Source organism: Drechmeria coniospora, chromosome 02 (genome assembly GCF_001625195.1).
Source record: "Drechmeria coniospora strain ARSEF 6962 chromosome 02, whole genome shotgun sequence".
In the NCBI taxonomy this organism is placed as follows: Eukaryota; Fungi; Ascomycota; class Sordariomycetes; order Hypocreales; family Ophiocordycipitaceae; genus Drechmeria; species Drechmeria coniospora.
The window spans coordinates 9,001,662-9,026,640 of NC_054390.1; the positions used below are offsets into that span (position 1 = coordinate 9,001,662).

Below are 24,979 nucleotides of genomic sequence, written 5' to 3' on the forward strand. Positions count from 1 at the left end.
CAAGCGGGAGTCCAAGCATGGCGGCTCGGAAGCATCCATGAATGGCAGCCCTCCCTCCACCTTTAGCAACTTGGCTTGGGGTCTGGCAATGGCATTCTCTGAGAAGCCGAAGGTCCCATTCTCGAGACCAGGCGCAAGTGCAGGGTATGGTTTTGGAGGTTGGAATTCGTAACGCTGGCCGCAAGACAGCCAAGTATGCCCGAGCTTTTCGATGTGTATCTCGTCTCCTCTCTCGACTTTCCACCAACAGAGGCTTGCGAGGGTCTGTGCCAGGTTGTATGAAGATAGCCTGGTATTGGCGCCACCTTGCCGTTGGATCCCGCATCAGGAGTCGTCCCCCTTGTTCAGCGGAGTTGCCCTCCGTACACTTTGCTTCGTAGTAGGCTTTCGAATGCTTGAACTAACCCCTAGCCATCACTATTGTCGGTGTTAGTCTGACGAGAACGAATTAATTTCATGTACGGATACATGTACCTGTTCATGCTCCGCGAATCCAGCTGTGGATTTTATGATCGTACTCGTCATCAGATGATGCAACACGCAACATTATGCCTTTCGAAAGTACTGGCAAGAGTAGATGTACACCGTATATCTGCACAATGCACAAGATTGCTACCGAGTCCGGTTGCAAATCACATCCTGGCAGTTGCACATGTGCCGCGTGGCGAGCCTCGAGATTGGTCCGACGTTCACATCAACGACTGGGATACAGTGCAAGAGATCAAATCCAGACAGGTACGATGAACCAGGACGGCGGCGGACGGAGTACTGTGAAATCCCATGGCAGTGCGTCCTGCTCGTCGGCAACATCGTCGGCGCCACTGCTGGGGAGAAGGCAATCGATGGTGGCAAGTGTTGTGTGACAAGTGGCGAGACCCACCAAACCAGGATTTGCTGCGTTTGTGGATGCCATACTGGGACGAGTGCTCCGTTCGAAGCACTGTGTACAACTACATGCGCCTCATGTACTTTTATTTCTGCTGTACTTGCAATTACATGTACTGTACTCCGTAAGTGCAGACAGAAATAAGAAGACTACCTGCTACAGCCTAATTATTACTGTACGTACAGGAAAGTACGGTGTACATGTAAGCAAAAGAATGCACTCCGTGCGGAGTACAGTACAGCGTGGGTGTTCCTCATTACGGAGTACCGGGTACGGAGTACTTACTGTGCAACATAATACTGTACGTACTTATGTACTCCGCGCCTGTGTTCCAAGTAATAATAGTACGTGAAGGCAGAGCAGCTCCATCCCAATAGACCCGCTCCTATGGTAACGATGCGTTCGCCCACCAGAGCAGCTGGAACAGCAACGAAGCTACATGTATTATCCCGTACGGGGTTCGGATACGGAGTGCGGAGTACTGCTTGTAGTTGGCACTGAAAGCTGCGCCTCGCAAGTGAACTTGAAATCTGGAATGCTGGACAAAATATTCCGTACATTCAGCCCGGCCCTTCTGGACAAGAGTTGGCATTCGCGGCGGTATCGGAGAGCAGCAGCAGCAGAGTCACCTTCGCTGTGGAGGAGCTGGTCAGCAATTCATGGAGGGGGTTGCTGCCGATGCTCGGTTCATCACTTGTCCTCCGGAATCCAGCCCATCACCGATGAGACTCCGCGATAGTCATTGGCCAAGGGTCTCAGGATCCTGCCGGGCTGATGACCCAGACACAATGCGAGATGGAGTGGCCTCCACAGGCGTTTGGCAAAGGCAGATACAGCCTAGGCGGCGAGTCTTTGTTGTTGCATCGTCTTCTTCTCGGTTGATCGTTGGTCGTTCTCCACGAGCATGGCAGTCCTCGGTCGGGGCCTGGGCAAACTTGCCACGGGTGCTGATCAAGTGTTCGATACGCCGTCTTCGAGCCGTGTAAATCTGTCGGGGGTCCGAAAGAAGGCAGGACTCTGGGAGTCACAAACAAATGCGTACGAGAATGCATTACTAGTGCTTCTTGAGTTGCACGGAGAGGAGTAGCCACGTTCATACGAGCACGGGTACGTTGTGCCATGTGCTGGCACGGTGCGAGCAGCTGCTCCATTGTTGGGGCATAACAGTACTGAACGGGCATACCTCCTCTAACTCCGTAGTACTTGCTGCATATGTACTTTGCATGTCCACCAATACGAGTAGGAAGGCAGTACGGAGTACGGAGTACACAGTGCCCATATACAATTACAGGGCATACAGTGCATCTCTACGGAGTGCCACTACCCAGTATTTGTATTACTTGCAGTACCTACGGAGTACCTGTTGTAGATACACCTACACCTGGTAGGTGTGCGGAGTACAATGTACGTACATGTATTTTACCAGTCGGCACTACTAGCATTTAGGCAGGCAGGAAAGGAGGCAGGGAAGCTGCATGTGCATGTGCATTAGCATGGGGGCAGTTGCTTGGAAAGGACCCCAACTACTCCTTTCCTCGTCTTACATGTACATACAGTAGCGACTCCAGTACTGGTACGGTGCAAGTGAAGGAGACTGGGAGCATGCATCCGAGTACGAGTTCCAACATGTGCAGTACGGAGTATTACTTGTCCCTTATTTTTCCTTATTTTCCTTATTCCATGTGAGCGATGGCGGCAAGGACCGACACGTGTTGAGGATCGATCAAGTGGTAGCCCGTTGCCCCCCATGATTGTTCTGTCATCGCACCGCCACCCGATGTCGTATCACGCCCTCCTCATCCTGCCGCCACACCCCTTCCCCCTTTCTCATCACCGTCGACCGCTGCGACACGACGACCCGAAGCCAGGCCGAACCAGAATGCAGAATCTGCAGCATCTGCAGCATCTGCAGCTGCAGAGCAGAAGAGTCGTTGCCAGTGGCCACCAGCCTGGCCACTTGCCGCACCCAAAGCACCCTCGGGGTGCACTCGCCCAGCTGCGGGTGCACACGATCCCACACCAGTTCGAATGTTGACGCCTACGACGATGCACACGTGTACACCGTACGGAGTACATCTAGGTGTACGGAGTATTTCCGCGAGCACATGCACAGCACCTATGTAGGTACGAATACACGTACACCTTCCGCGAGGCGCCCTGTCGTTGGACGGCACACACCATGCAGGTAAATTAGCGTACCATGCCGGCATTGGGTTCGGCTACGCGAGGAGTCTTGGTAACCTGGAGATCGATTACATCGGAGCAAGTTGCCAAGTTTTCCACATGGGCGCTGCTAAATGCGCCAGCATCCGTCATGGCCTATCAAATCATTGCCTATCAAATCGGAACGGTTCGACTCACCCCAGGTTGGGTAGCACCACGTGCCCACGCGACGATGGCCACGACGAATCCAGAATCCTTCTCGTCCTGTTCCTGTTCAACTGGTAGAGCGACGAGTGGGCGTACGCGACGACGGGTGTCGGGCAGCATCGAGCATCAGCATAACTTGACCTTGGCTGTTTTGTCCCAGCACGAGTCCGGCTTTTGAGAGAACAGACCACGCCATCCTGAAGTCATGCATGGGCACTGCCGAGTTACAGAGCAGTGGCCATGTCCGTAGCCCACCTGGGTGCCGTCGGAGGCCGGCAGTGCATTCGAGTGGTGCAAGTACGCACGAGGGCTGAAGGGGCCAAAGTGGCGTGGCAGCGTCGTCCTCGATGTTCCACCACGAACATCGGGTAATTACCCAGTGCTCCGCACTCGCGCAATCGCTCATCTATCAGGCGAGCCTGGAGCAAGTCCCACTTGGCACACCTTTGGCACACCTCGGAAGATATGATCGTCTCCCCTTATACGGAGTACCGCTCAGAAGACCTGCACTGATGCTCCTGGTGAGGCATCGGTGCCAATGCTCCCACCAAGGACGTTTGCTTCACCCGTCGGATGTCCTCCCGCTACGGAGCCCTCTGTTCACTTTCGACATCAGCTTCTCGCTAGCATCTGCTTTTTATAACCAGGATCGATTGGGGCGTGAGTTCATGGGCGCGTGTAAATGAACTCTTATTAACACACCATACAGGTGTGATTCGCCATGCACACCGAAGGCTCCGGCAGGTCGGCTGCATCACATCCAAGCGGACTCGAGATTCGAACGCCATCGCCGCGCTGCTGGCTGGATATTCAGGCCGACCCAAGCTGGCAGGCGTTTTTGTTTGGCTGAGCTTGTTCACTCCCCGACGTTGCGGCACATGTACGTCTACTTCTGCTTCGTGCATTGCCTCGCCTTCGCAGCGTGGTTCTCCGATTCCCCGGTTTTATGGCAAATAGCCCGCAATTCCTGCTGACGGCGCATGCACTTACAGGACTGTCGTGATAGTAGTATTATGCAATGCCGTTCATGTTGCTTTGTCAATATGAAGCCACAGTCGCATTGGCGGGCATCCCGGCAGCCACATTCAGTTCCCCGAAAGTGCACGGGTCAGCGAGGCGACTTGAGTACGCCGTGCAGTACTGTAGGCATCTGCACGAGTACAAACCCCCCACTGCGCTGCAATTAATATTGAATTGGATATTTTCATCGAGACCGCCGTGGTGCCATTTGGAGCATGTTTTGGGAATCGACCGTATCACGCGACAGAAGGCTGCCTCCGCTGGTACTCGCCAAGACCTGAAGCAGAGTATGTATGCATGATATTATTTCTATTTCCCACGAGGAGCCACCTCCTCGTATCTGTACAGTATACAGTAATAACTATCAATTTTATTACTTACACTTGCAACGTACTACAGGCCTAGTGGCAAGCAATCCGAGTACATGTGCCAAGTACATGCCCTGCGAGTCACTTTGCTTTGCTGGGGCAGGTCTCGGCCACGTTCGAGATATAATAAGCAACGTTTCCCCCTGGCGTTGTCCGCTATCACCTCGACCGGATCGCCTGGCATACGAGAGCTAGCAGGCAAGTTTGATGTAATAATCCGTATCCTCGCCGAGACATCGTCATACATGGACTGGCTATTCGGAAGGGCCGGTCACAACAGCCGTCGGTGGACATGACAAATAAGCCATTACGTGTGCAGAGTAATTACCTAGCCGACCACCTCGGCGAACGCTCACTATATTTTGTAATGGAGAGCATCGGTCACAAAGTGTCCTATCCTGTCCCTTCTCCCTCATCGGCCTGCCAGACCTCTTCATAAAATCCTCATGGCTGGGCAGACGGTCGTTCCAATTGCCAGGTACTTGGCAGGCGTGCATGTGCGGATACGGTGTGCCCGGATCGACGGCAGTGGGCTCCAACAGGATCGAACAACGACATGTATTTTATGCAGATCCTGCAGTTAGCCGCGAACTATGTCATTGTCTCACCTCGATGATTACATTTGGTGTCACTGATTTGATATAGGCTAGATTTACTTGTAGGCTACTGGATGCTTGAACGGCCGTCTCATGAGCAAGCCGTTTTCGCCAGACCTGCGCTAAACAATGCACTCAACGTACCAGCAATATGTACGTACTGTGCAGGTCCAATTACTCTGTAGTCCCTTAGGTGAAGCACAGAAGAACAACTTTTTTTTTCATGGAGCGTACAAGTAAATGTTGTTGCAAAAGTTCCAATGCCAAAACTGCCCGTGTCGTTGTAACGTACTCCGTAGTCGTGTACGATACTGCGGCTGGCGGGTTGCCAATTGCCAAACGCTCCAGCTTCCGCCAACACCAATATGATGGCTAAAACAAGGCTCCAGAGTAAGAAGAAAAAACACCACGACGTCAAGCAACCTAAGGTCTCTTCCATTGTCATGCTCCCACTGTAAGTAAACAATACATAAAAATCGGCAGAACAATCTGGTTTACGGAGTACATGGCGATCAGATCGTTGCACGTCGTGACGACACCAGAGGGTTCGTCCTCCGCAGGGTGTGCGTGCATACTTAAGTATATACTTGTACATGGAGGCTGAGGCAGGATGAATGCTAACGCGATAACCAGGAGAGAACTTGCAAAGATAATTCTTCCATGTACGAAAATATGGATCGCATGGCGGCCGGTAGAGAATGTACAATAAGCACCGTTGTCTTTTACCCAATCGGCAAACGCGGCAACGCGCAATGGGTCGATGGGCTCGATGAACGAAGCTTTTATCCTTCCGAGGACAGTGCTCCAGGGGTAATTTGCACGGTACTGTGGCGCCCGCACAGGGCCACTCACACAGTGGGCTAGTGCCCCGCTTTCGACGTCTCACTGTGACAACATCGCCAGTTGCACTCGCAACGACGTACTTTTGGACTCGAAATTCATCTCACGATACATTTCTGCAAAGCCAATCCAACGCAGAGCGCTTTGCACGCCAAGAGTTCACACCTGGTCCACGTTCAAGCTCCACAGGGGTGACGATTCGGATTCACCGACAACATTGTCCCGCCAGCCGTCGTGTGCTGCTTTTTGCTTCGTCTCTCAACCCCGTCGTCGCAGATGCCTCGGGCCGCACGACATGAGCGAGCTGCAACGAGCATGGGCAAAGTCCAAAATTACTCTATCGCACGAACCCTTCGGTGCGATCGATGATGTCGAGGAGGAGACGCAGGTGACGGAGGTGCCGGAGCACACGGATGACGACTCGTCGTCGGCATCGTCCGTCTCCTCGACGGGAACCATCATCCCGACACCGAGCCAGAAGCTGTTTGCCCGTCCAGAGGGGTAATGGAAGCCGATGAAAATTGCGTGCGAGGTGCTAGGCTGACCGACGGCTTCAGGCTTGCGCGCAGCAGAACGCTGGAGCAAATCCCTTGGACCGTGTACTTTGAACGAGAGCTTTTCCTCGAGGCGGACGACAAGCCGGACGTGAAGTTCCATGCCTACCTCACCTCGCCGGTGGAAAAGGGCCCGCTCTTCGTGATGCATCACGGCGCCGGCTCGTCGGCGCTCAGCTTTGCCGTCGTCGGCTCCGAGATGCGCAAACGACTCCCGTCGGCCGGCCTGCTCGCCGTGGACTGCCGCGGCCACGGGGCAACGGTTTCGCCCGAGGGCGCATCGCTGGATTTGCGGCTCGAAACGCTCTCGTCGGACCTGCATCGTATGATACGGTCGACGAGTGACAAGATGAAATGGGAAACGCTCCCCAACATCATCCTCGTCGGCCACTCCCTCGGCGGAGCGGTCGTGACGGACCTGGCCAAGTCGAAGGCGCTGGGCAAGTCGTTGCTGGGTTACGCGGTGCTGGATGTGGTGGAGGGGTCGGCCATTGACGCGTTGAAGAGCATGCAGACGTACCTGTCGACGAGGCCGGTCGGCTTCGCGTCGACGCAAGAAGCCATCGACTGGCACATTCGGTCGCGAACGATACGAAACTCGACATCGGCGCGGACGTCCGTGCCCCCACTCCTCGTCGGGGACGAGAGCGCCGACGGCACGAGACGGTGGAGATGGAGGACGAATCTCGCGGCGACGCAGCCGTTCTGGGAAGGCTGGTTCGAAGGACTCAGCAAAAAGTTCCTGGGCGCGACGGGGGGGAAGCTGCTGCTGTTGGCGGGCACCGATCGGCTCGATACCGAACTCACCATCGGTCAGATGCAAGGTTCGCCGCACGAGAATGAAGGCATGCTTGCGTGCCGCCGAGCGGATGCTAACGGAGGCTGCATCACAGGCAAGTACGCTTTACAGGTCTTCCCCGAGGCCGGCCACTTCATTCAGGAAGACATTCCGGAGAAGACGGCGATCGCGTTGGTGGAGTTTTACAGGAGAAATGATAGGAGCGCGCTGGTGCTCCCGCCGAAAGTGTCCGAGATGCTCCGGCAGGGAAAGAAGGTGTAGGGCGGCATGGGCATGGCGTCGGCCGTCGGCAGAGACGCAGGAATCTACGCATCGACGGACTATAGATGTAGAGTATGCATGCCCGCACATGGCCGATCCGCCATGCCGAGCCGGCGGCGATTTGCTTGCATCGGCCGCATCATCAGAGCTGCTCACGAGCGAGCCAGCGACGGCCGACTGCGGGGGGGGGTTGGTGCTCGAACGATGGCGACGGGCCAGGCATGGCGGGCCAGGCACGACGGCACAAGCCAAAGCACCTCGCTGGAAGTACGGAGCACATTGTTGCCGTCTTGGGGGGAGCGGCAAGGACGTCAGAAATGATGGTCCACGATGCATCATGCCTTGCCGAGGCACAAGGTACGGAGTCGCTGACCGGGAAATCAGGGTTCATTGTACCAGAAAGAAGCAAACAACAGGCACGTCTCTGTGCTCCGTGTGTACGGAGTGCAGTGCACTGTAAGCACTCCGTACTCGGGGGTGTCCTCTGCAAGTACTCTGTACTCGGGGTGTCCTCTGCAAGTACTTGCTCCGTGCTCAGTGTGCGCTTTAAGCACTCTGTACATGCATGTACTTCTCCGTACCTGTGCCTTGTCGTCCTCGGCGGTTTCATACCCCACGCCTGCTGTCCTGTTGGAGTACTGATACAAACACCCTCGTAGAGGTGCTAAGCAGGTAAGCGCTTACATGCAGCTCGCAGCAAGGTGCCTCAAGTACCTGGTACTGGCACGACGCCACCGAGACCATGATGATTCCCCCTTCCAACGGCGCCGCTGTATTATTACTTATTTCATTGTACAAGTGCGGACGGTAGATGTACATGTGTATGGTGCGTCGTGGAGTGCGAGTGCAAGTACCTGCAATGTACTGACACTGACACCTACCGGCACAAGCCCGTCCCGAAAAGCCGTTGGCAGCACGCCTTGCTAGCACGCCTCGCCAGCACGCCTCGTCAGCACGCCTCGCCAGCACTCCTCGTACCTGCTGGCCGGTACTTCGCTTGGCATACAGCTTAGAGCCAGGCACGAAGCCCAATTTCATCAGGCCTAGTCCCCCTATTCCCCATCTACCGTCGCCTGTGCCTCGGAGAGATGCACGACCAACCGTCCCGTCGACTCTCGGGTCTCGCTCCGCCATCAAAACTGGCCACCCCCGCCCTTTGCATCGTCATTTGACCTTCAGCTCTCCTCTCTCTCTCTCTCTCTCTCTCTCTCTCTCTCTCTCTCTCTCTCTCTCTCTGTCTCTCTCACCTTCTGTCCATCTCTCTCTCACCCTCTGTCCATCTCTCTCTCCCCCTCCATCTCTCTCTCTCTCTCTCTCTCTCTCTCTCTCTCTCTCTCTCTCTCTCTCTATCCATCAAGATGAAGGCATCACTCATCATCGCCCTCGCTGCCAGCCTCGTCGCCGGACAGCTGGACAGCATCCCAACCTGTGCCGTGCGTGCCGCCCCGGCCACAACTTCCTCCCCAAGCCCGTTCTGCTGTCTTTCGTCCGCTGACCATGGCTGTTTCCCATTCTCCAGCAAGGCTGCGTCGGCAAGTACATCACGGGAGGTGGCGTTGCCGGCTGCAAGACGGCCGACATTGCCTGCGTCTGCCGGAACAAGGACTTCCTCGACGGCATCGCCTGCTGCCTCGCCGACGTGTGCAGCCAAGAGGATCAGGACAAGTCGGTCAAGTTTGCGAGGCAGCTCTGCACCTCGTCGGGCGTCCAGGTCCCCGACAAGGTGGTGTGCAACAAGGCAGCCAGCTCGGCAACGACCACGACGTCGACGTCGGCCACGGCCTCGGCGACGAATGCCGCGCAGTCCTCGACGTCGAAAGCAGCCGCGGCACCCGTCGTCGGCAACATCGGCGGCTTGACCGGCGCCGTCCTGGCCATGCTCGCTGCTCTGTGAGGAAGCTGCAAGCACGGCCGACGTCGTCTCGCATCGCTTGTTCGTCTTTCACGGCACAGGCTGTACGTGAGGAGTCTGTCGCGCCGTCTGATTCGAGGTCGAAATCTCGGCCAGTTGGTCAAGCAACCGTGTCCCCCTTTTTACGCCTGCTCGAGCGAAACAGCCTTCGTTGATAACATGATGATCTCGTCCCGCTTGCCGTCCCCTAGCCCTCGTGCCATACAACGCCAGTTTCCCCCGGCGACACGCTGGAGGAGCGGGCCAACCCTCCGTCGTGCTCGGCAACATCCTCAAGCCTTCAGTACCTACCGTCACGAGAGGATGCAAGCTACGAATCGGTCGACGCGAGAGAAGTCGGCGCAAAGGTGCGCCTCGAGTAGCCAAATATGTATGCGTAGGCATTTTTATACTTCTAATGTTCGATTTCCCTCCCAGGATCTCCCCTCGCCTCCGCAGCAAAGTCTGAGCATGGTCCTCTCACTCCAACAGTAGGTACCTCCCGTCTTCGGCCGGTTGCTGGCCGAATAATGCGGACGCGAGGGGTCACGTCACCATGCAGTCAGTGATTGTAGGAATGAAGGAGACGAGTGTCAGGCAGCGTTGAGGCACCTGCAAGCGCTCCGACAGTTGAGCGCCTCACCCGACATGACCCGCAGGCACGGCCTGCAGGCGACACCGACGGCCACGAACAATCTCGCCGTTGTCAAAATCGCTTCTGCCCATGTGCAGATTCCAGGTTCCCGCAGCATTCAACTATCTCGTCCTAGGTTCGGGTCGTATTTGTAGGTTTTGTTCGGACACAGGCACCGCAGAATTCCATTTTTGCATTCTTGGCCAGCAAGGTGACTGACCATCAAGCGTTGCCAAGGACTTCTTCCTTACAAGAGGCGATGGAGAATTCGCAACATTCGTTCAAAAAAGCGTTCAAGGATGTTGAGGACGGTTTGGATGTTAAACTCGTCATTGCTCTCACCGTTGCCATCGTTCTCAGCGTTGCCATTGTTTTCACGGTTGCCATTGTTTTCAAGGATGCCAATGTTTTCAAGGTCGCCAATGTTTGGAAACCTGATGAGACCGGGATGTTCAAGGTCGCCACGGTTAAGCAGGTTGACGGCTTCGTCAACTAGATCGACTGCTTGACAGTAGCCAGCTTCGGCAAACTTTTCCACGGTAGTAAGTCTGGTATGGATGAACTGAATGCGACTTTTGGCTGCATTGACGCGACTTTCCATCTGGTCCAGACCGCGAGTGGTTCCCAAAATATGAATCGGAAGCGTCTGGGGACGGACATTGACGGGTTTTTCAGCCGGGCGAACCTCATCAACGCCCAAGATGACACCACGCCTTGCGCATTCGGCGCGAGCAGCGGCCTTCAAACGTTCATGATGAGTCGCAGGCTGGTCTCTTGCGCCCTCATCATCTTGGCCACCAGGATGAGGACGGTCTGTGTCATCATGATCAACGCCATAGCCATACGCAACATCGTGCAGCCGATCTTCGATGACGTCAAGCCGGGCTCTGGCTTCAGACATGTGACGTTCAACACGAAGGATCCCCGACCGAGCTGTTTCAAGGTATCTGCGAACTTCATCGACTTTGTCTCCCGGCACGTTGGGCTGACGCATGAAATCAAGCACGAGAACGTCGAGGCGCTCTGCAATCTCGTCAAGCTGCTGGCGAACCTTGGTAAGCTGGCGTCCAGCCCTCTCAGCGTGACCTCTCAGACGAATGATCACCGCCTGAACTATGTGGTAGGAATATATAACGGTCTCCTGTAAAACGGCAATGCGATGCGTGACTGGCTCGGTATGACCCCGGCCGGCGTCGTCCTTGCCACCCGGCATGACTGAGAAGGGGTTCTTGCTGGTGATGACTGCTGACGATACCAACTGATTCCAGTGAGGAGCGCGTATCGCTGGGCTTTCTACCCGGAGAGTTTGATCGGATGATGGATTGTAAGTAAAGAGGTACTGAACGGACAGTCCTGCTGGTCCTTTTTATCATTGCACCTTGAAGTGTTTGTTTGTCATCACACTTATTTACCCTCAATGAGCGCATAGAGTGGCCGTACGTCCTGAGACTCGGCGCCTGGAGCGGACGCCTGCCTGGAGCGGACGCCTGCCTGGAGCCGGTTCTTCCCATCATGCTGCAACCGACATGCTTGTCTGCTTGTATGCCTCCCTGCCTGCCTCCCTGCCGCCTGCCTGGAGCAGGTTATTCCCATCATGCTGCAACCGACATGCTTGTCTGCTTGTCTGCCTCCCTGCCTGCCTCCCTGCCGCCTGCCTGGAGCAGGTTCTTCCCATCATGCTGCAACCGACATGCTTGTCTGCTTGTCTGCCTCCCTGCCTGCCTACCTGCCGCCTGCCTATCTTCTACCTGCCGGAGGACTTGAGCGCGATGCATCATGCGGCTCTCATGAGCATGGCAAAGCTGCAGGGGCTCTTTCATACCTTGGGTTTACGTCAACGCCTCGCTAGTAGCTTTGCAGCTAGTGTACTGTCAAATCCTCGGTGCATCGGTCAGCACTGTGGACGCTGCACTCATTTCTCATCGACTGTCCGGAGGGTTAGGCACTGCAGTGGTGACGGTCATCATGACGCAGGCGTTGTATTCGATACGGCCACCTGTAGGCGTGTCACGATACATACGTCCGACGGCCGGACGGGGCGGCCGGCCATCAGCTACCTTCGCCGGCTGCTTCGCTCGTCCACACGCTTCCGTAAGGCGGCAATGACCTCGGCCGGGTCCTTTGCACCAAAGACGGCGCTGCCGGAGACAATGACGTTGGCGCCGGCGTCGGCTGCGTCGCCAATGTTGGTCGGACCGACTCCGCCATCCACCTCGATGTTGAGCTCCGGATACTTCCTCCGCAGCGCTTCGACCTTGGCCAGCTCAGTGGCCATGAACTTTTGCCCACCGAATCCGGGCATGACCGTCATGACGAGCACCATCTGTTGCGCACGTTAGCAACGCCGACGACGCCCGGGGTGGGGGGTGCAGCTACGTCAGGCATCTCCTTGGCGTCCTCCGTCTCCAAAATGTCCCACAGAACATCGACCGATGTGTCCGGTCGGATGGCGATGCCCGCCAGCAGGCCGCAGTCGTGTATGTACCGTATGAGCTCCCTCGGGTTAGTCTTCTTGTCCGACGACTGCTCCGGACTCTCGGCCGCCGACGAGAAGGCCGCCTCGTAGTGGAAGCAGTACAGGTCGCAGCCGGCCTTCTTGAACTCCTTTACCCATTTCTTGGGCTGCATACCGACTCTTCAGCACAGAGTCCCTCCCGGCGTACCGTGGCGCACCGGAGTCTCACCTCGGCAATCATCATGTGGCAGTCAAAGGTGCCACGGCCTTGCGGCTCGGTAGGCTTCGAGACATGCTGCCGAATCTTGGCCACGACGGGCGCTCCAAAGGTAATGTTTGGCACAAAGTGCCCGTCCCTGTGCCTCGCCGTAAGCCGCCATCCGGGATTCGCGCCACACTTGGCAAAACGCACATGATATCGACGTGGAGCCAGTCGGCACCATGCTCCATCGTCCTCGAACACTCATGGCCAAACTGGCCAAAGTCGGCCGACAGAACGGACGGTGCGATGATCGTTTTGGGAGCCATGTTGGGACGTTCAGAGCACGCCACGACAGCGAAGCCAACAGCAATCGGCTTCGGCCGGGACGGTGTTGCGAGGTGGTGGAGGACGGCGAGGAACAGCGCGGCAGATGCTGGGACAGAGGAAGAATCGATGATTCAGCGGGCGCTTGACAAGCTTCAGCACCGTACGAAGTACCGAAGCATCACTGTACGGAGCACTGTGCAGGTATTCAGACGAATGAAATGACGCCCAAGTCTCTGGCACTCATTAGACGTAGCAACACCACATTGACCTTCAGTGTCTAAGTACACCAATTTTCCCATCAGGGATGGCGAGGCAATAATGTGTATGTATTTATCATGATTTTCTGCTGCTCTCATTTCGGGATGCCAATGGAGCACCAAAAGCACTTCCTCAACACACTTCAGTCTGGAACAGCTCGACGACGATGCCATATCACGTGACTTGTCCCCTCCCCCCTCCCTCTCCGCCTTCCCAGAAGCATCCCCCATCCATTGGACGCCCATTCAACCGTCATTCGACAGTTGAACCAGATGGCAAGTTATCAATGATATCACCATCCCCGACCCTGCCTGGGGACTTTATTGATCTGGGCCTGCCGTAGGCAAGGCCACGCTCGACCACGCCGAAGACGCTCCCACCGGATCGTTGCCCGGCATGTTTTCCACAAAATCGGCCCAGTCGCTTCGGAGGCTGTTCGCCGGCTACCACGAACCGCTGCCTCTATCGAAGCAGCAGTCCCAGAAGCTCCTTGATGGCCTCAAGACGTCCTTTCGAAACCAGCTCGACCTCGAATACGGACAAGGACCGGATGACGCAGACACCACGAGACCCAAATCGACGGGCCAACGCCGGCAGATGCGGTACTCGGCCGCGAGCCAACATCTCAAGTCGATCCTTTCGAACCCTCTGTTCAGCTACGGCAAGGACGCGCCCGCACAGAGCATCATGGGCCCGCTAGCCATGCCGAAGCGAGATCCCATGCACGTCTTTGACCATGGCGTCGCGAGGGGTATGATGACGCTCAAGGCGGCGACCGGCTGTGTCATGGCCAAGAAACTGATCTTGTCGGACTCGGTCGCCGACTTGGCCTCCTCGGAGACGGCCATTCGCGTCGTCCGGTGGCTCCGATCCTCCGGTGCCGAGGCGGACCTTGGATTCCTCGACAACCAACCCTTCATCCGTGCCCTCGTTCCCTTCCTAATCGCCGAACGCTTGGAGAGCGTCGCCTGGGAATGGATTTCTCGCGCCGCCGACGATGGTGCGGCCCACATGGACGACTCTCACCGTCTCAGGCGCGCATCATTTGTCCTCGCCGAGTTCGTGCGGACCAAAAGTCAACCGCAGCACGGGAACCTTGACGCGGCCATCAAAACCATGCTGGAGGCCGAGCAGCGCTTCCGCAAGAACCCGTCGCTGCCCGATCTTCTGATTCTGCCCTGGAGGTCGCTCTCGTGGCTCTCCACCGTCGAGTCCTACAGCAGAATGGCACCGTCGGAGAAGCTCTTCGACGCCCACATGGCCACGGCCGACCTCCTTCGACGGCCCTTCACCGTCGAAAGGGCCCATCTTCACCTCCACCACCCCACCCACCCCGATCACACCGCTGCCATGCAATTCTTCAGCGACAAAAAGACGCTGCGGAAGCTCGTTCACAGGCTGAGCCCCGAGAAGCTGGACCTCGCAAAGCTCAAAGGCATGAGCATCATTCCCTGGATAGCTTTCCTCGGTCACGACACCGTCAACCACCTGACGCAATCCGGTAGATGTCAGGAGGCCGAGAGCGTGACGGAGCTGCTCCGATCCGAGCTGGCTGACCTATTTACCGACTCGCCCTCGCCAAGCCCAGGGTGAAGGAGGCAGGCTTCATCGATCAGAACAACCCAAGACGGTCAGGCCGCCCACGGAGAGCGAACTATGCCGTTGCTGTGCTGCCCCGAGCCCCGTAGCCAGACCCTGCCGAACTCTTGCCGGATGGCCTGAGAACGAGCTGGCTCGTTCATATCAAGCAGGAAGACGCCTCGTCACAGACGCCTCGTCACAGGCAAAGCGTCACAGACAAACCGTCCACACGATTCTACATCACGGACAAGGATACTTGGCCCAAAGTTGTCTGCTGTTGGTTCGAGCGCATCAAAGGCAAGCACATGACCGATGGCAAAGAGCATGGTAGCGGATGGTGTGCACTTTGTCGCATCATGTGTGGTAGATAGTACCATCTCATCAGCCAGTTTTCCACCCCCATGCTATGTACAAGGGGCACAGGCTTTCCCCTGACAATACCTTCCAAGCCGCCACAGCCAATGCGTTCACGTGCGTGCCAACCATGCACAATCCCCAACTGTTCTCTCGCTGCGTGTTTTTAATCAGAGTCGCTCTCCCCGGGGTCCGAAAATCCCTGAAACTCTTCCTCGTCCGACGATCCCTGCGCTGGCGCTCCGCCCTCGCCGTTATCATGGCCATCCTCGTCGTCCTGCTCCGCTACCTCGAAGACAGCGGAAAGGTCCCACCGATCACCCTGGGCCCTACGGCTGACGTACTTGACGAACTTGAGGGCACCGCTGTCGCGCAGGACAATGGCTAGCTTGTTCCAGGCGGCCGCCTGGAAGAAGAGGATGTTGTCATCGCCGCCGCTGGACTTGTAGATGGCCGCATCCTCGTCGTCATCGTCATCTCCGGCCATGTAGACTTCGTGCCCGCCGACCTCGTCGCCGTCTCGCTCCTTTGCCGACTCTTCCGGCTCGGCCTTGGCTTTGCCTTTGCCTTTGCCCTTGGGCTTGGCCCTTTCCATCTCGGCCTCGGCCTCGGCGTCAGCGTCGTCGTCGTCACCCCAACCAGACGTCGGAGTGATGGCCAGGCTCAGCTCAAGGCGCGGCTTGCCATCGTGACCGGTGGCGAGGGTGTAGTCCTGACCGCGTCGAAAACGGCGAGCGACGACGTCGGAGCTCTCGACGGTGCATCCCGTCGCGACCTGCAACCACTGGCGGAACTGACGACTAGGCAGGAGTATGTCCAGAAGCTCCGTGACGGGGGATTCCTCCTTTGCGGGACGCAACTGGCTGGGGTGCTGATACAGGTAACGCTGCTTGTGCGGCGGCCTCGCCACCTTCCAGCCCGAGCTTTCGTCCACGGTGGCGCCATCCGCGGGCGGTGGCTGATTTTCCTGGGCTGTCACGTACTCCCTCAGGCGGTGAGAAAACTTTTTGGACAGAATGTCGGCCAGCGTTATGCTCGACGTCTCCTCGAAGTGGTCGGCGATTTGCTCGAGAGTATCGGGCGTGAGGTAGGTGGGCGCCATGTACTTGAGGAGGAACTCGAGGTCCGCCTCCTGAAAGTCGTCTTGGCCGCCCTTGGAGTTGGGCACCTTGACCGGCTGCGGCTTGGGCAAGTCGTACTGGGCAGGGTTGCCCTGGAGCTGCATCAAGCTGCTGTTCATTGCATTCTTCTCCTCTTCGCCCTCGACGTAGCCTTCCTCCCCGAGCTGGGGGATGTGGAACCAGCCGCTGATGGCCATTCGAACGCGACCGCCGTCCCTCTCCAACTGCGCTTTGGTGTCGGCATGGTAGACCTCCTCGACGTCGTGGAAGCTCTCGCCGGGTTGGACGGCGAAGAAGCTTAGCTGATTCCAGGCCGGGGGTATTACTTTGACGACATCGGGCAGCGGCGTCTTTGCCACCTCGCCGTCCTCGTTTTCGAGTTCTTGGACGGGGAATAGGCGGAGGGCGCCACCCCATTCAGGCTGCCAGGGCTTGTCCGGATCGGTGAGGTAGAGGATGTAGCTGACGCGGCGACTGCCGATGACGTCGTCGTGGCAGAGGAGATAGCAGCCAGGGGTGTAGACGTTGATGGCCATGTCGGTCTTGCGTCCGCTCAGGGGGCCGCACCCGGTGATGGCGGAGACGTAGTTTCGGAACGTCTCGGAGTATACGGCATCGCGAAGGGCGAGCAGCGAGGGGAGCTTGGCGAGGGACTCGTCGTCGAGGCCGTCGAGGTTGGCAAGGTCGCCGGACTGGTGGATCTTGTAGATGTCGGTTTCCTTTGGGGTGAACTCGACGTTGTTGCGGATTTCGTCCCTCACGGAGCGTAGAAGTTTGTCGTCGACGAGCTCGTGGATGACGGCATGCTTGTAGGGAGTCGAGGCGGCATATTCGTCCGTGTACGAGCCGAGGACCGACTTGTCAAGGAGGCCAGCGCGGAACCGTTTGGCCGCCTCTTCCGCCGACAGGGCTACCGGGAAATTGTGAGCGGTGGCGACGAAGAAGATGGGGGAAGATGGGGAAGATGGGGAAGAATGGGAAGATGGGGAAGTTGGGGAAGATGGGGAAGAAGTTGAGGAAGAAGTCGAGGAAGAAGTCGAGGAAGAAGTCGAGGAAGAAGTCGAGGAAGAAGTTGAGGAAGAAGTCGAGGAAGAAGTTGAGGAAGAAGTCGAGGAAGAAGTCGAGGAAGAAGTCGAGGAAGAAGTTGAGGAAGAAGTCGAGGAAGAAGTTGAGAGAGGGTAGTTGGTCGAAGATACGTACAATTGCAGGTCTTCTTGGGCCTTTTCCCGCCAGCTTTCTGGCCGTTGGCCTGGCTCCCTGCCTTTCTCTTCATCGGGGGAAGGCAGGTTTGAGCGATATGAGCAGTGCCAAAGGTTGAGCGAGAAGTACGAGGTGGAGGGCGGGCGTACTTTTCGAATCTTCCAGTGTCGGGCTGATGCCGTCCGGCTCGAGGTATGCCGAATACTTACTGTACTTATACATGGTGTTATTAGCAGGCAATTGTGCACACTTGCTTTAGCAGGTGTGAAATTTTTCCTAGCCAAGTACAGCGGAGTACCCGAAACCACACCATCCTCGTACGTCACTCCATGTCACTTTTTGATGGTGCGCCAGAACCAGCCAATCGAAGGCCGGCGGCTGCATCAGGCGAATAGCGGCATGGGCGCATGTGGCGAAGTAGTAATTAATTATAGGTGTATGAGGAGCGGACTCGGATGTCCAATTGAAGGAGCGCGATGGTGCAATCGCGAAACAGAGGCCATGCGTGTGAGAAGATTCGCGGTTCAATGGCTAGTCGGCAGCGAGTCTTTGCCGCGCTGAACTGCTCCGTGCATGCAAGTATGGCCTGCTGCTGCTGGTGCCGTTGGTGCAGGGAGACGGGGGAGGATTTCGAGGAGGCTCTTCGCTTCACCTCGAGGCATCCTTGTCTGTTTTGTTTCAATAGCCTCCATCATGCAACGGCAAATATTACTGTAATTGACGGGGTGCGTGCACTGAGCACATACGTGCAGTGCACTCTTGTATGCACTGCTATATATACCTATTAATTTGCACGGATGCACACGTAGTTGTAGTTGTAGTTGTAGTTGTAGGTGTAGGTGTAGGTGTAGGTGTAAGGATGTGACGGCACATCTGAGACTTGTCAAGTACTGTACATGCAAGTACTTGGGTGCGGTTTATTTTTACAACTAGCAAAAAGCCATGACTGCAAGGCCGGAGGTTTATTTAGTACAAGAATTAATTACTTGAGCGCACTGTAAAAGTAATGCGTGCATGTACTGTACTCTGTACGGAGCACCTGCTGTATTGTACTCACTCACACACTTACTACGCCCAGTGCTCCGTATTTTGTGCACGGTGAAGTACTACTACTTGCAAGTACATCTACTAATATCCATTACTCATAGCAGAAGTGAATGTATTACTTACTTACTTACTTACATTGCTGTACGGATACAGATCTCCACGTCTTGGGTGAAAAGCATGCTCCAATGATTGGAGTGCTATTGGTGTAAAGTAAGTACTGTACTGTACATATAGTACTTACAGGTGCCACCAAGGGCAGCAAGTACCAGCACTGTTCGGCGTACTGTACAGAGGGTACATGCAAGTACGTACTCCGTAGAGTTCGTCGGCTCGGTGCGTTCTGCTCACAGTGCACAGGTACAGTGCAAGTAATGGACAGGAGGGTTCTGGCGACAGGCTAGGTACTACTTGGAAGTGATCCGCGAACCAGAGCGTCTCGTATCCGCGCTCCGTCCTGTAAGTAGTACAAGCAAGGTGTGCATGCACAGTATGCGCACTCCTCGATGGGTCTATCGAAGAGATTGAAGGCCTGTTGCTCTGCACCACCAATGAATGAATGATCACACCATGTTTAGAATCGAAGACTGCGAGGACAATGGGTGTCAGGGATCCTTCACGGCGGAGGACTCAAAGGCACGCAAACATGCACTTCTAATGAATCCAATATACATCGTTGTACCTAGAACATCGGCGCCATATTGCAGACTTTTTGACCACCGTGGGGATTACGTGTGAACATGTGCAAAATACCTGAGCCGGACGCAGAAGAGTTGCAGGTTGGATCTGCCTCAGCACAGTGCACCACCTGCGATGTGCTGCCAGCTGCACTTGTGGAGCGGGCACGGAGTACATTGAGCGGCTCGTACCTGTACCTTTGCGCCGGCCTCCGCAGCTGAATGGCCCCCTTTCCACTGGCCGTGGTCGTCGTGCCCACATACTTGCTGGCAGGTACCGGTACCTCCTTGCGGGCAGGCAAGGAAGGCAAGGTGGTTGTCGATACTGTGCTCTCGCCGCCAAGGTTAGCGACAAAGGTTCAACTTGGCGCGCACGAAGCAATACTACTAGGTAACTAAGCCAAGGTTACATCCCTGTACTTGCAGTTGGCACGGAGTACTGTACCGTACGCACAGCACTGTGAGTAGGTACCTACCTAGTACTTACCTAGGTAGTACTTGGTGCCGCAGCTGGCAGCTTCAGGCCTAGGGTGGATACCTGCCACCACGTCAACGAGTTACGCAAGGCAAGCAGTGTCCTGCTACTGGGCCGACGCGGTCGATGGGGTCTGAGGCTAACACCTGTTGGGGGCTGGTCCGGTCGTCAAAACCAAAATCCTTGGAGACCTGAACCTCCAATTCTGCTTCCGGGGAAAACCTCGTGCCTTTCTCTCTCTCCCTTTCACCCTCCACCATCACGACCTCTCCTCTCCCCAACGCGCATCATCGAACGCGCATCACGTCGGCCTCTGCACACAAGCGCCTTTGCATCTCCGCATTTCGCATCCGGCCTTCCTGCCATTCCTCCCCCTGAATCCCCCACCTTGCCTTTTCGCCCAATTTGCAGTCCGGCCAGGTAGCCACCGGCCACTGCTCCCCTCCTCCGACCATCACCTTCAGCCTGCGCCCGCCGCAGAGTCTCAAAAACATCATCTCCCATGTCCGAAGTCGCTTCACGGCCGGCCGCCGCGCGCGGTAGAGGTGCCGGCCGCGGCGGCAGAGGCGGCTTTGCCGGTCGAAGCGGCCGCAGGACCAACGGCGACAAGGCTTCCTCCGACCACAAGACGGCCGACGACAATCTCGGCGCTTCCAACGACGACGGAGACTTTGGCGACCTTCGAAAGAAGTACGGCAGCAAGACGTCGGTCATCCGCGAAATGTTCCCCGACTGGTCCGAGGCCGACGTCCTGTTCGCACTGCAGGAGACGAACGGCGATGAGAACGAGGCCGTAGCGCGTATCGCCGAGGGTATGCACATGCACGCACACGCTCCCCCCTTCCCGCTGTCCCGTCGGCGCCTGGGCATTGCCTGGGCATTCCCTGGGCTTGATTTTCGCCCGTCGAGCCATCGGCATTGGCGAGCCCTCGTGCCGGCCGCCACCCGTGACCCCCGACACGTGTCTGAACCCATCGTTAACGTCTCTTTTCCTCCCCTGCAGGCACCATCTCCCAGTGGGGCGAAGTCTCCAAGCCGAAGAAGACGGCCCGGGCAAAGGGCAAGGACGCAGCTTCGACGCCTGCCACGACCGACCAGGCCGCCGCCGGCGCTCGAGCGTCCCGGGGCGGCCGTGCCGTCTCCGAGGGCGGTCGTGGTCGCGGTCGAGGCTCCGACAGAGGCGGTCGTGGCGGTCGTGGCCGGCCGGCACACGCCAGCACCAACGGCGCTCGCAGCAAGGAAGCCTCTCAGCTCTCCGTCCCTACCGAGGAGTCCTCGGCCTGGGACCACGACAAGGCTGCCTCGTCGGACAAGCCCGAGCCCAAGCCGGTCGCCTCCACCGCTCCTCCCACCACCTCCGATGCCACCAAGTCCAGCCCTGCCGCGGCCAAGACGTGGGCCAGCATGCTGAGACGGTCGACGGCCCCCAAACCGACGCCTGCCGCCAAGGAATCCGTTGCCACCAAGCCCGTCAAGCCCGTCGAAGCCCGCCCCGCCGCCGAAGCCCGTCAAGCCGAAGGCGAATCCGCATCCGACGCTGCGAACGAGACGACGCCGATCGCGAACCGCGCCGAGCCTGTCCAGACCCAATCCGTTGCCGACACCGAGGTGGCCCTCCCCCCCACCCAGGACGAACTGACGGAGACCAACCTGGAGCAGGTCGTCGACGACTCCAACCCGCCCGCCACGGGCACCGCCGCCAGCACCGCCGCCGACTCGTGGGACCCTCGACAGAGTCCCACCTCCACCCCGCTCTCCGCCGCCCAGCAGCAACACCAGGCGCACCGGACGGCGGCCAGCGGATACGCCGCCTCGGCGATCAAGGCCACCGCCGACCGATCCATCCGCGCCCCGAGCTCCCAGCGAAGGGTTCTCGACCAGGAGGAGGCCGTCCGCATGCCCGGCAACCGGGAGGTCGATCGCGCTGCCGTCCGCTTCGGCGCCTTCAGCCTCACCGGCGCCGAAGATGACATCGACGGAGACCGCGAAGAGCCGGAGACCCGAGCACAGCCCCCGGCCGACTCCCCCGTCGCCCACCCTCGCGCCGCCCTGCCTCCCGTCTCGCACCCCGTTGCCGTGCCCGAGCCTTTCCACAAGGCCGCCGCCGGCGGGCCTCCCGGCGCAGCTGGTACGAAGGCACCCGAGCCCGGGGACGACTTTTCGGTACGCTTGGCTGACAGCTTCGTAGCCCCGACCGCCCCTGCGGCACACGCACAAGGTAGCCTCCCCCGCCTCCTCCTCTTCGGCGGCCTGCTCGTGCTAACGGATCGTGCAGCGACGCAAGCGCCCATCCCGAGCGGGCAGCACTACGGTCGCTTCGGCCACGCCACCTCCCAGGAGGCCGCCGCGGCCTCGGCCAAGTCGGCGGATCCCTTCCACCAGCAGAGCGCTCCCGTCTCCCAGCCTCCCTTCGACAACTTTGCTTCGCAGACACCTCAGTCGCAGACGCAACAGCCGGGTGGCGCCTTCAGCTCGGCCCCGGGCGATTACTCCAACTACTACAGCGCGAACCAGCAAGAACGAAACCCGTACAACTACTACGGCCAGCAGTATGGCGGCCAGCAGGGTGCGCACGGCCAACACGAGGGTGCCGCATCCCAGCAGCGGCAGTTTGGCGGCTACAATGCTCAGAACGATAATCTGAGCCAGTACCCTCAGAGCGGTGCCATCCACAACCAGCCTCGATTTGGCGGCTCCAACGAGAGCCAGAACAGCGGCCACTCGACGCCCAACCCCCCAGCCGCCCCGTCGCAGCAGGGTCAGCAGGGTCAGCAGGGTCAGCAGGCCCAGCAGGCCCAGCAGGGTCAGCAGCAGCAGGCGGGCCAGCAGCAGCAGCAGCAGCAGCAGCAGGGCGCCCCGGGCACGCAGCCGCAGTCTCACGGCCAGCAGTACCCAGGCTACAACCACCCCTACTACAACAACCCCTACTACCACCAGTACTACTCCGGATACGGCCAGGGCAACTTTGGCCCCTACGGCAAGGGCGGCATGTACGGACAGCCGTACGGCGTGTCCCCGAACGCCCCCTACGACCACACGTCGTCCCCCGGCGCCTTCGGCCCCTCGTCGCTTCACCGCGACAGCTCTCTGGGATCGAGCCTCGGCGAGTACGGCCGTGCCGGATCCAGCCAGGCGGCCAACCAGCCTGCCGCCGCCGGCAACAGCTTCGGCGGCGCCCACGACAGCTTCGGCCGCGGATCGGCCTCCTTCCAGTCCCAGGGCCAGGCGGCCTTCAACAACCAGAGCCAGCCTGCGGCCTCGGGCTCGGGCTCGGCCGATGACCTGAAGCCTTTCGGCGATGCCAAGTCCGGCGCGGGCCCTTCGCCGTCTCTCGGAGGAGGACCTCGGCCCGGATCGGCGGCGAACAACAGCGCGCCTAGCGGCCAGAGCGGTCTGCCACCACCTCAGGCGTCGCAGATGGGCGCCGGCTACGGCGGATACCCCAGTCACCTTCAGGGCCACGGCCTGCACGGAAGCGGCGCCGGTTACGGCATGGGCGCCGGCGGTGCCGCCGCCGGCGCCGGCGCCAGCCAGCACGGCAGCACCCCCTACGGCACCTACGGCCAGGGCTTCGGCGGCAGCGGCTACTACGGCGGCGGCCAGCAGCAGCAGCAGCAGCAGCGCGGCGGCTGGGGTGGAAACTACCACTAGTCGGGTGGAGAGGGTATCAGGAAGGGGAGGTGGGAAGGGAATCCCCGGCTGGAAGGGGGACTGAAGTAACATGAACGAGGAGAGTGCATCATACGGGAGCTTGGGTCGGGAGTTTTTTAAGACGCCTAAGTGGCTGATTTCGATGCATCGAGGGGAGATGGTATCATAATCAGCACGCACTCTGCGTGCCCCTTTTTCGGTCGCGAAGGGGGTGGATATGATGGTAGAGAGCAGAAGTATGCATCTCTACCAGGCACATGCGTACGTGTACGATTGTCCTGTTTACTAGCGGTTTCCGCATCTCTCTCACTCTTTCTTTGTTTCGAGAAAGGCCTTAAATATTGAGGAATCGGTCAGGACTGAAGGTTGGCTGGCAATGGCTATGGAAATGGCACTGGCAATGGAAAGGATATGAAGTCACAGGCTTCTTGTTGTTTCTTCACCCGCGCACTATGGCTTCGTATGCCGGAACCTATGTGGTTTGCCCGTGTCATCTTCTCACGCCTCGGCCCTAGCAAACCGCTCGTAGGACGGGCACACTTACTTGTGTATATTTCCTCCGGCTTCGGAGCCCGGCCACCAAAGACATCACATGATGAAATAGGCGGTGATGGGCAGTGCAGGAGGTGGCGAGGCCAGAATTGATTGCATTTGCATGAGAATGATTGCTGACGTGTTCAGCTTTGTCGGCACAGTCAATAGCTGGTGACATGTCTAGGCTGAGGCGATGCAATGATGCGCATGTGCACGAGTCCCGACATCCGAATCAGGCATTTCTATCATCTAGGGCTCTTGCTTGTACGGATGTAGATGGAACCCTTTTGCAGTGAAGGACACGATCGCTTGCGAGTTGCGAGGAGGGAAGGGAACGAGGTTCCAGGACGTGTGTCCGACCTAGGGAGACTTGCGTCCAGTACGTCAGCTGGCCAGCCTCGAGCAGGATCGGACCAGCACTAGGCTATACTGCAGAATTCTTCCCTATTGCCTCTTTCAAATCGTTCTTCCCGCTGCGGATACAGGTGCAGCAGGCACGCGGTGTTATTGAAGTACCTCTCAAACCGGGGATATTCGCTTTAGAGTGTGCTCCAGGGTGTTGGGACGATTCAGCATGGCATGCTGGGTTGGTATGTCATGTGGCAACCGTTGGCTGTCATGCCATGTGTCATGTCGCTGTCTCTCATCTCCATCCCATCCCTCTCTACCACTAATTGGACTGTCTGCTTGGCCAGTGTCGCACAGCAAGCTCCTTAATTTCCCTACTACCTCTAAGGAGGAGAGGCAGAAAACAGTAGCATGCTACGAAGATCGTGGCCTCTAACTCGCAAGTAAATTGAGAGAGATCATCTGCCAGTGCCTACTCCGTTGTGCAATGAAGTGTATGTTCGCCCATCTAGAGTTATTTCCGTGAGGAAGGC

General features: G+C 57.8%; 8 protein-coding genes across 8 annotated transcripts; 4 read left to right on the plus strand and 4 right to left on the minus strand.

Moving 5' to 3' along the window:
• Window positions 1-2,645: 2,645 nt before the first annotated feature.
• DCS_05593 (uncharacterized protein) lies at window positions 2,646-3,376 on the minus strand (the record flags this gene model as incomplete). The annotated part of the gene is made up of 3 exons (XM_040802895.1): window positions 2,646-2,924; window positions 3,086-3,205; window positions 3,248-3,376. The coding sequence occupies 3 exons, from the start codon at window positions 3,374-3,376 to the stop codon at window positions 2,646-2,648; spliced, it is 528 nt and encodes a 175-aa protein (XP_040657928.1).
• A 2,999-nt stretch (window positions 3,377-6,375) lies between these two features.
• DCS_05594 (protein phosphatase methylesterase 1) lies at window positions 6,376-7,694 on the plus strand (the record flags this gene model as incomplete). Its single annotated transcript, XM_040802896.1, has 2 exons — window positions 6,376-6,581; window positions 6,638-7,694. 2 exons carry the CDS (start codon window positions 6,376-6,378, stop codon window positions 7,692-7,694), a joined length of 1,263 nt encoding a protein of 420 aa, XP_040657929.1.
• Window positions 7,695-9,052: 1,358 nt separating this feature from the next.
• DCS_05595 (cell wall protein) lies at window positions 9,053-9,588 on the plus strand (the record flags this gene model as incomplete). The annotated part of the gene is made up of 2 exons (XM_040802897.1): window positions 9,053-9,127; window positions 9,214-9,588. 2 exons carry the CDS (start codon window positions 9,053-9,055, stop codon window positions 9,586-9,588), a joined length of 450 nt encoding a protein of 149 aa, XP_040657930.1.
• An 878-nt stretch (window positions 9,589-10,466) lies between these two features.
• DCS_05596 (uncharacterized protein) lies at window positions 10,467-11,432 on the minus strand (the record flags this gene model as incomplete). The annotated part of the gene is made up of 1 exon (XM_040802898.1): window positions 10,467-11,432. The coding sequence occupies one exon, from the start codon at window positions 11,430-11,432 to the stop codon at window positions 10,467-10,469; it is 966 nt and encodes a 321-aa protein (XP_040657931.1).
• Window positions 11,433-12,272: 840 nt separating this feature from the next.
• Window positions 12,273-13,202, minus strand: DCS_05597 (putative RPE1-D-ribulose-5-phosphate 3-epimerase; the record flags this gene model as incomplete). The annotated part of the gene is made up of 4 exons (XM_040802899.1): window positions 12,273-12,542; window positions 12,596-12,841; window positions 12,904-13,030; window positions 13,087-13,202. 4 exons carry the CDS (start codon window positions 13,200-13,202, stop codon window positions 12,273-12,275), a joined length of 759 nt encoding a protein of 252 aa, XP_040657932.1.
• A 655-nt stretch (window positions 13,203-13,857) lies between these two features.
• Window positions 13,858-15,054, plus strand: DCS_05598 (uncharacterized protein; the record flags this gene model as incomplete). The annotated part of the gene is made up of 1 exon (XM_040802900.1): window positions 13,858-15,054. One exon carries the CDS (start codon window positions 13,858-13,860, stop codon window positions 15,052-15,054), a length of 1,197 nt encoding a protein of 398 aa, XP_040657933.1.
• A 508-nt stretch (window positions 15,055-15,562) lies between these two features.
• On the minus strand, window positions 15,563-17,790 carry DCS_05599 (oxidoreductase; the record flags this gene model as incomplete). The annotated part of the gene is made up of 2 exons (XM_040802901.1): window positions 15,563-17,427; window positions 17,718-17,790. The coding sequence occupies 2 exons, from the start codon at window positions 17,788-17,790 to the stop codon at window positions 15,563-15,565; spliced, it is 1,938 nt and encodes a 645-aa protein (XP_040657934.1).
• Window positions 17,791-20,415: 2,625 nt separating this feature from the next.
• DCS_05600 (uncharacterized protein) lies at window positions 20,416-23,564 on the plus strand (the record flags this gene model as incomplete). The annotated part of the gene is made up of 2 exons (XM_040802902.1): window positions 20,416-20,725; window positions 20,917-23,564. 2 exons carry the CDS (start codon window positions 20,416-20,418, stop codon window positions 23,562-23,564), a joined length of 2,958 nt encoding a protein of 985 aa, XP_040657935.1.
• Window positions 23,565-24,979: the final 1,415 nt, after the last annotated feature.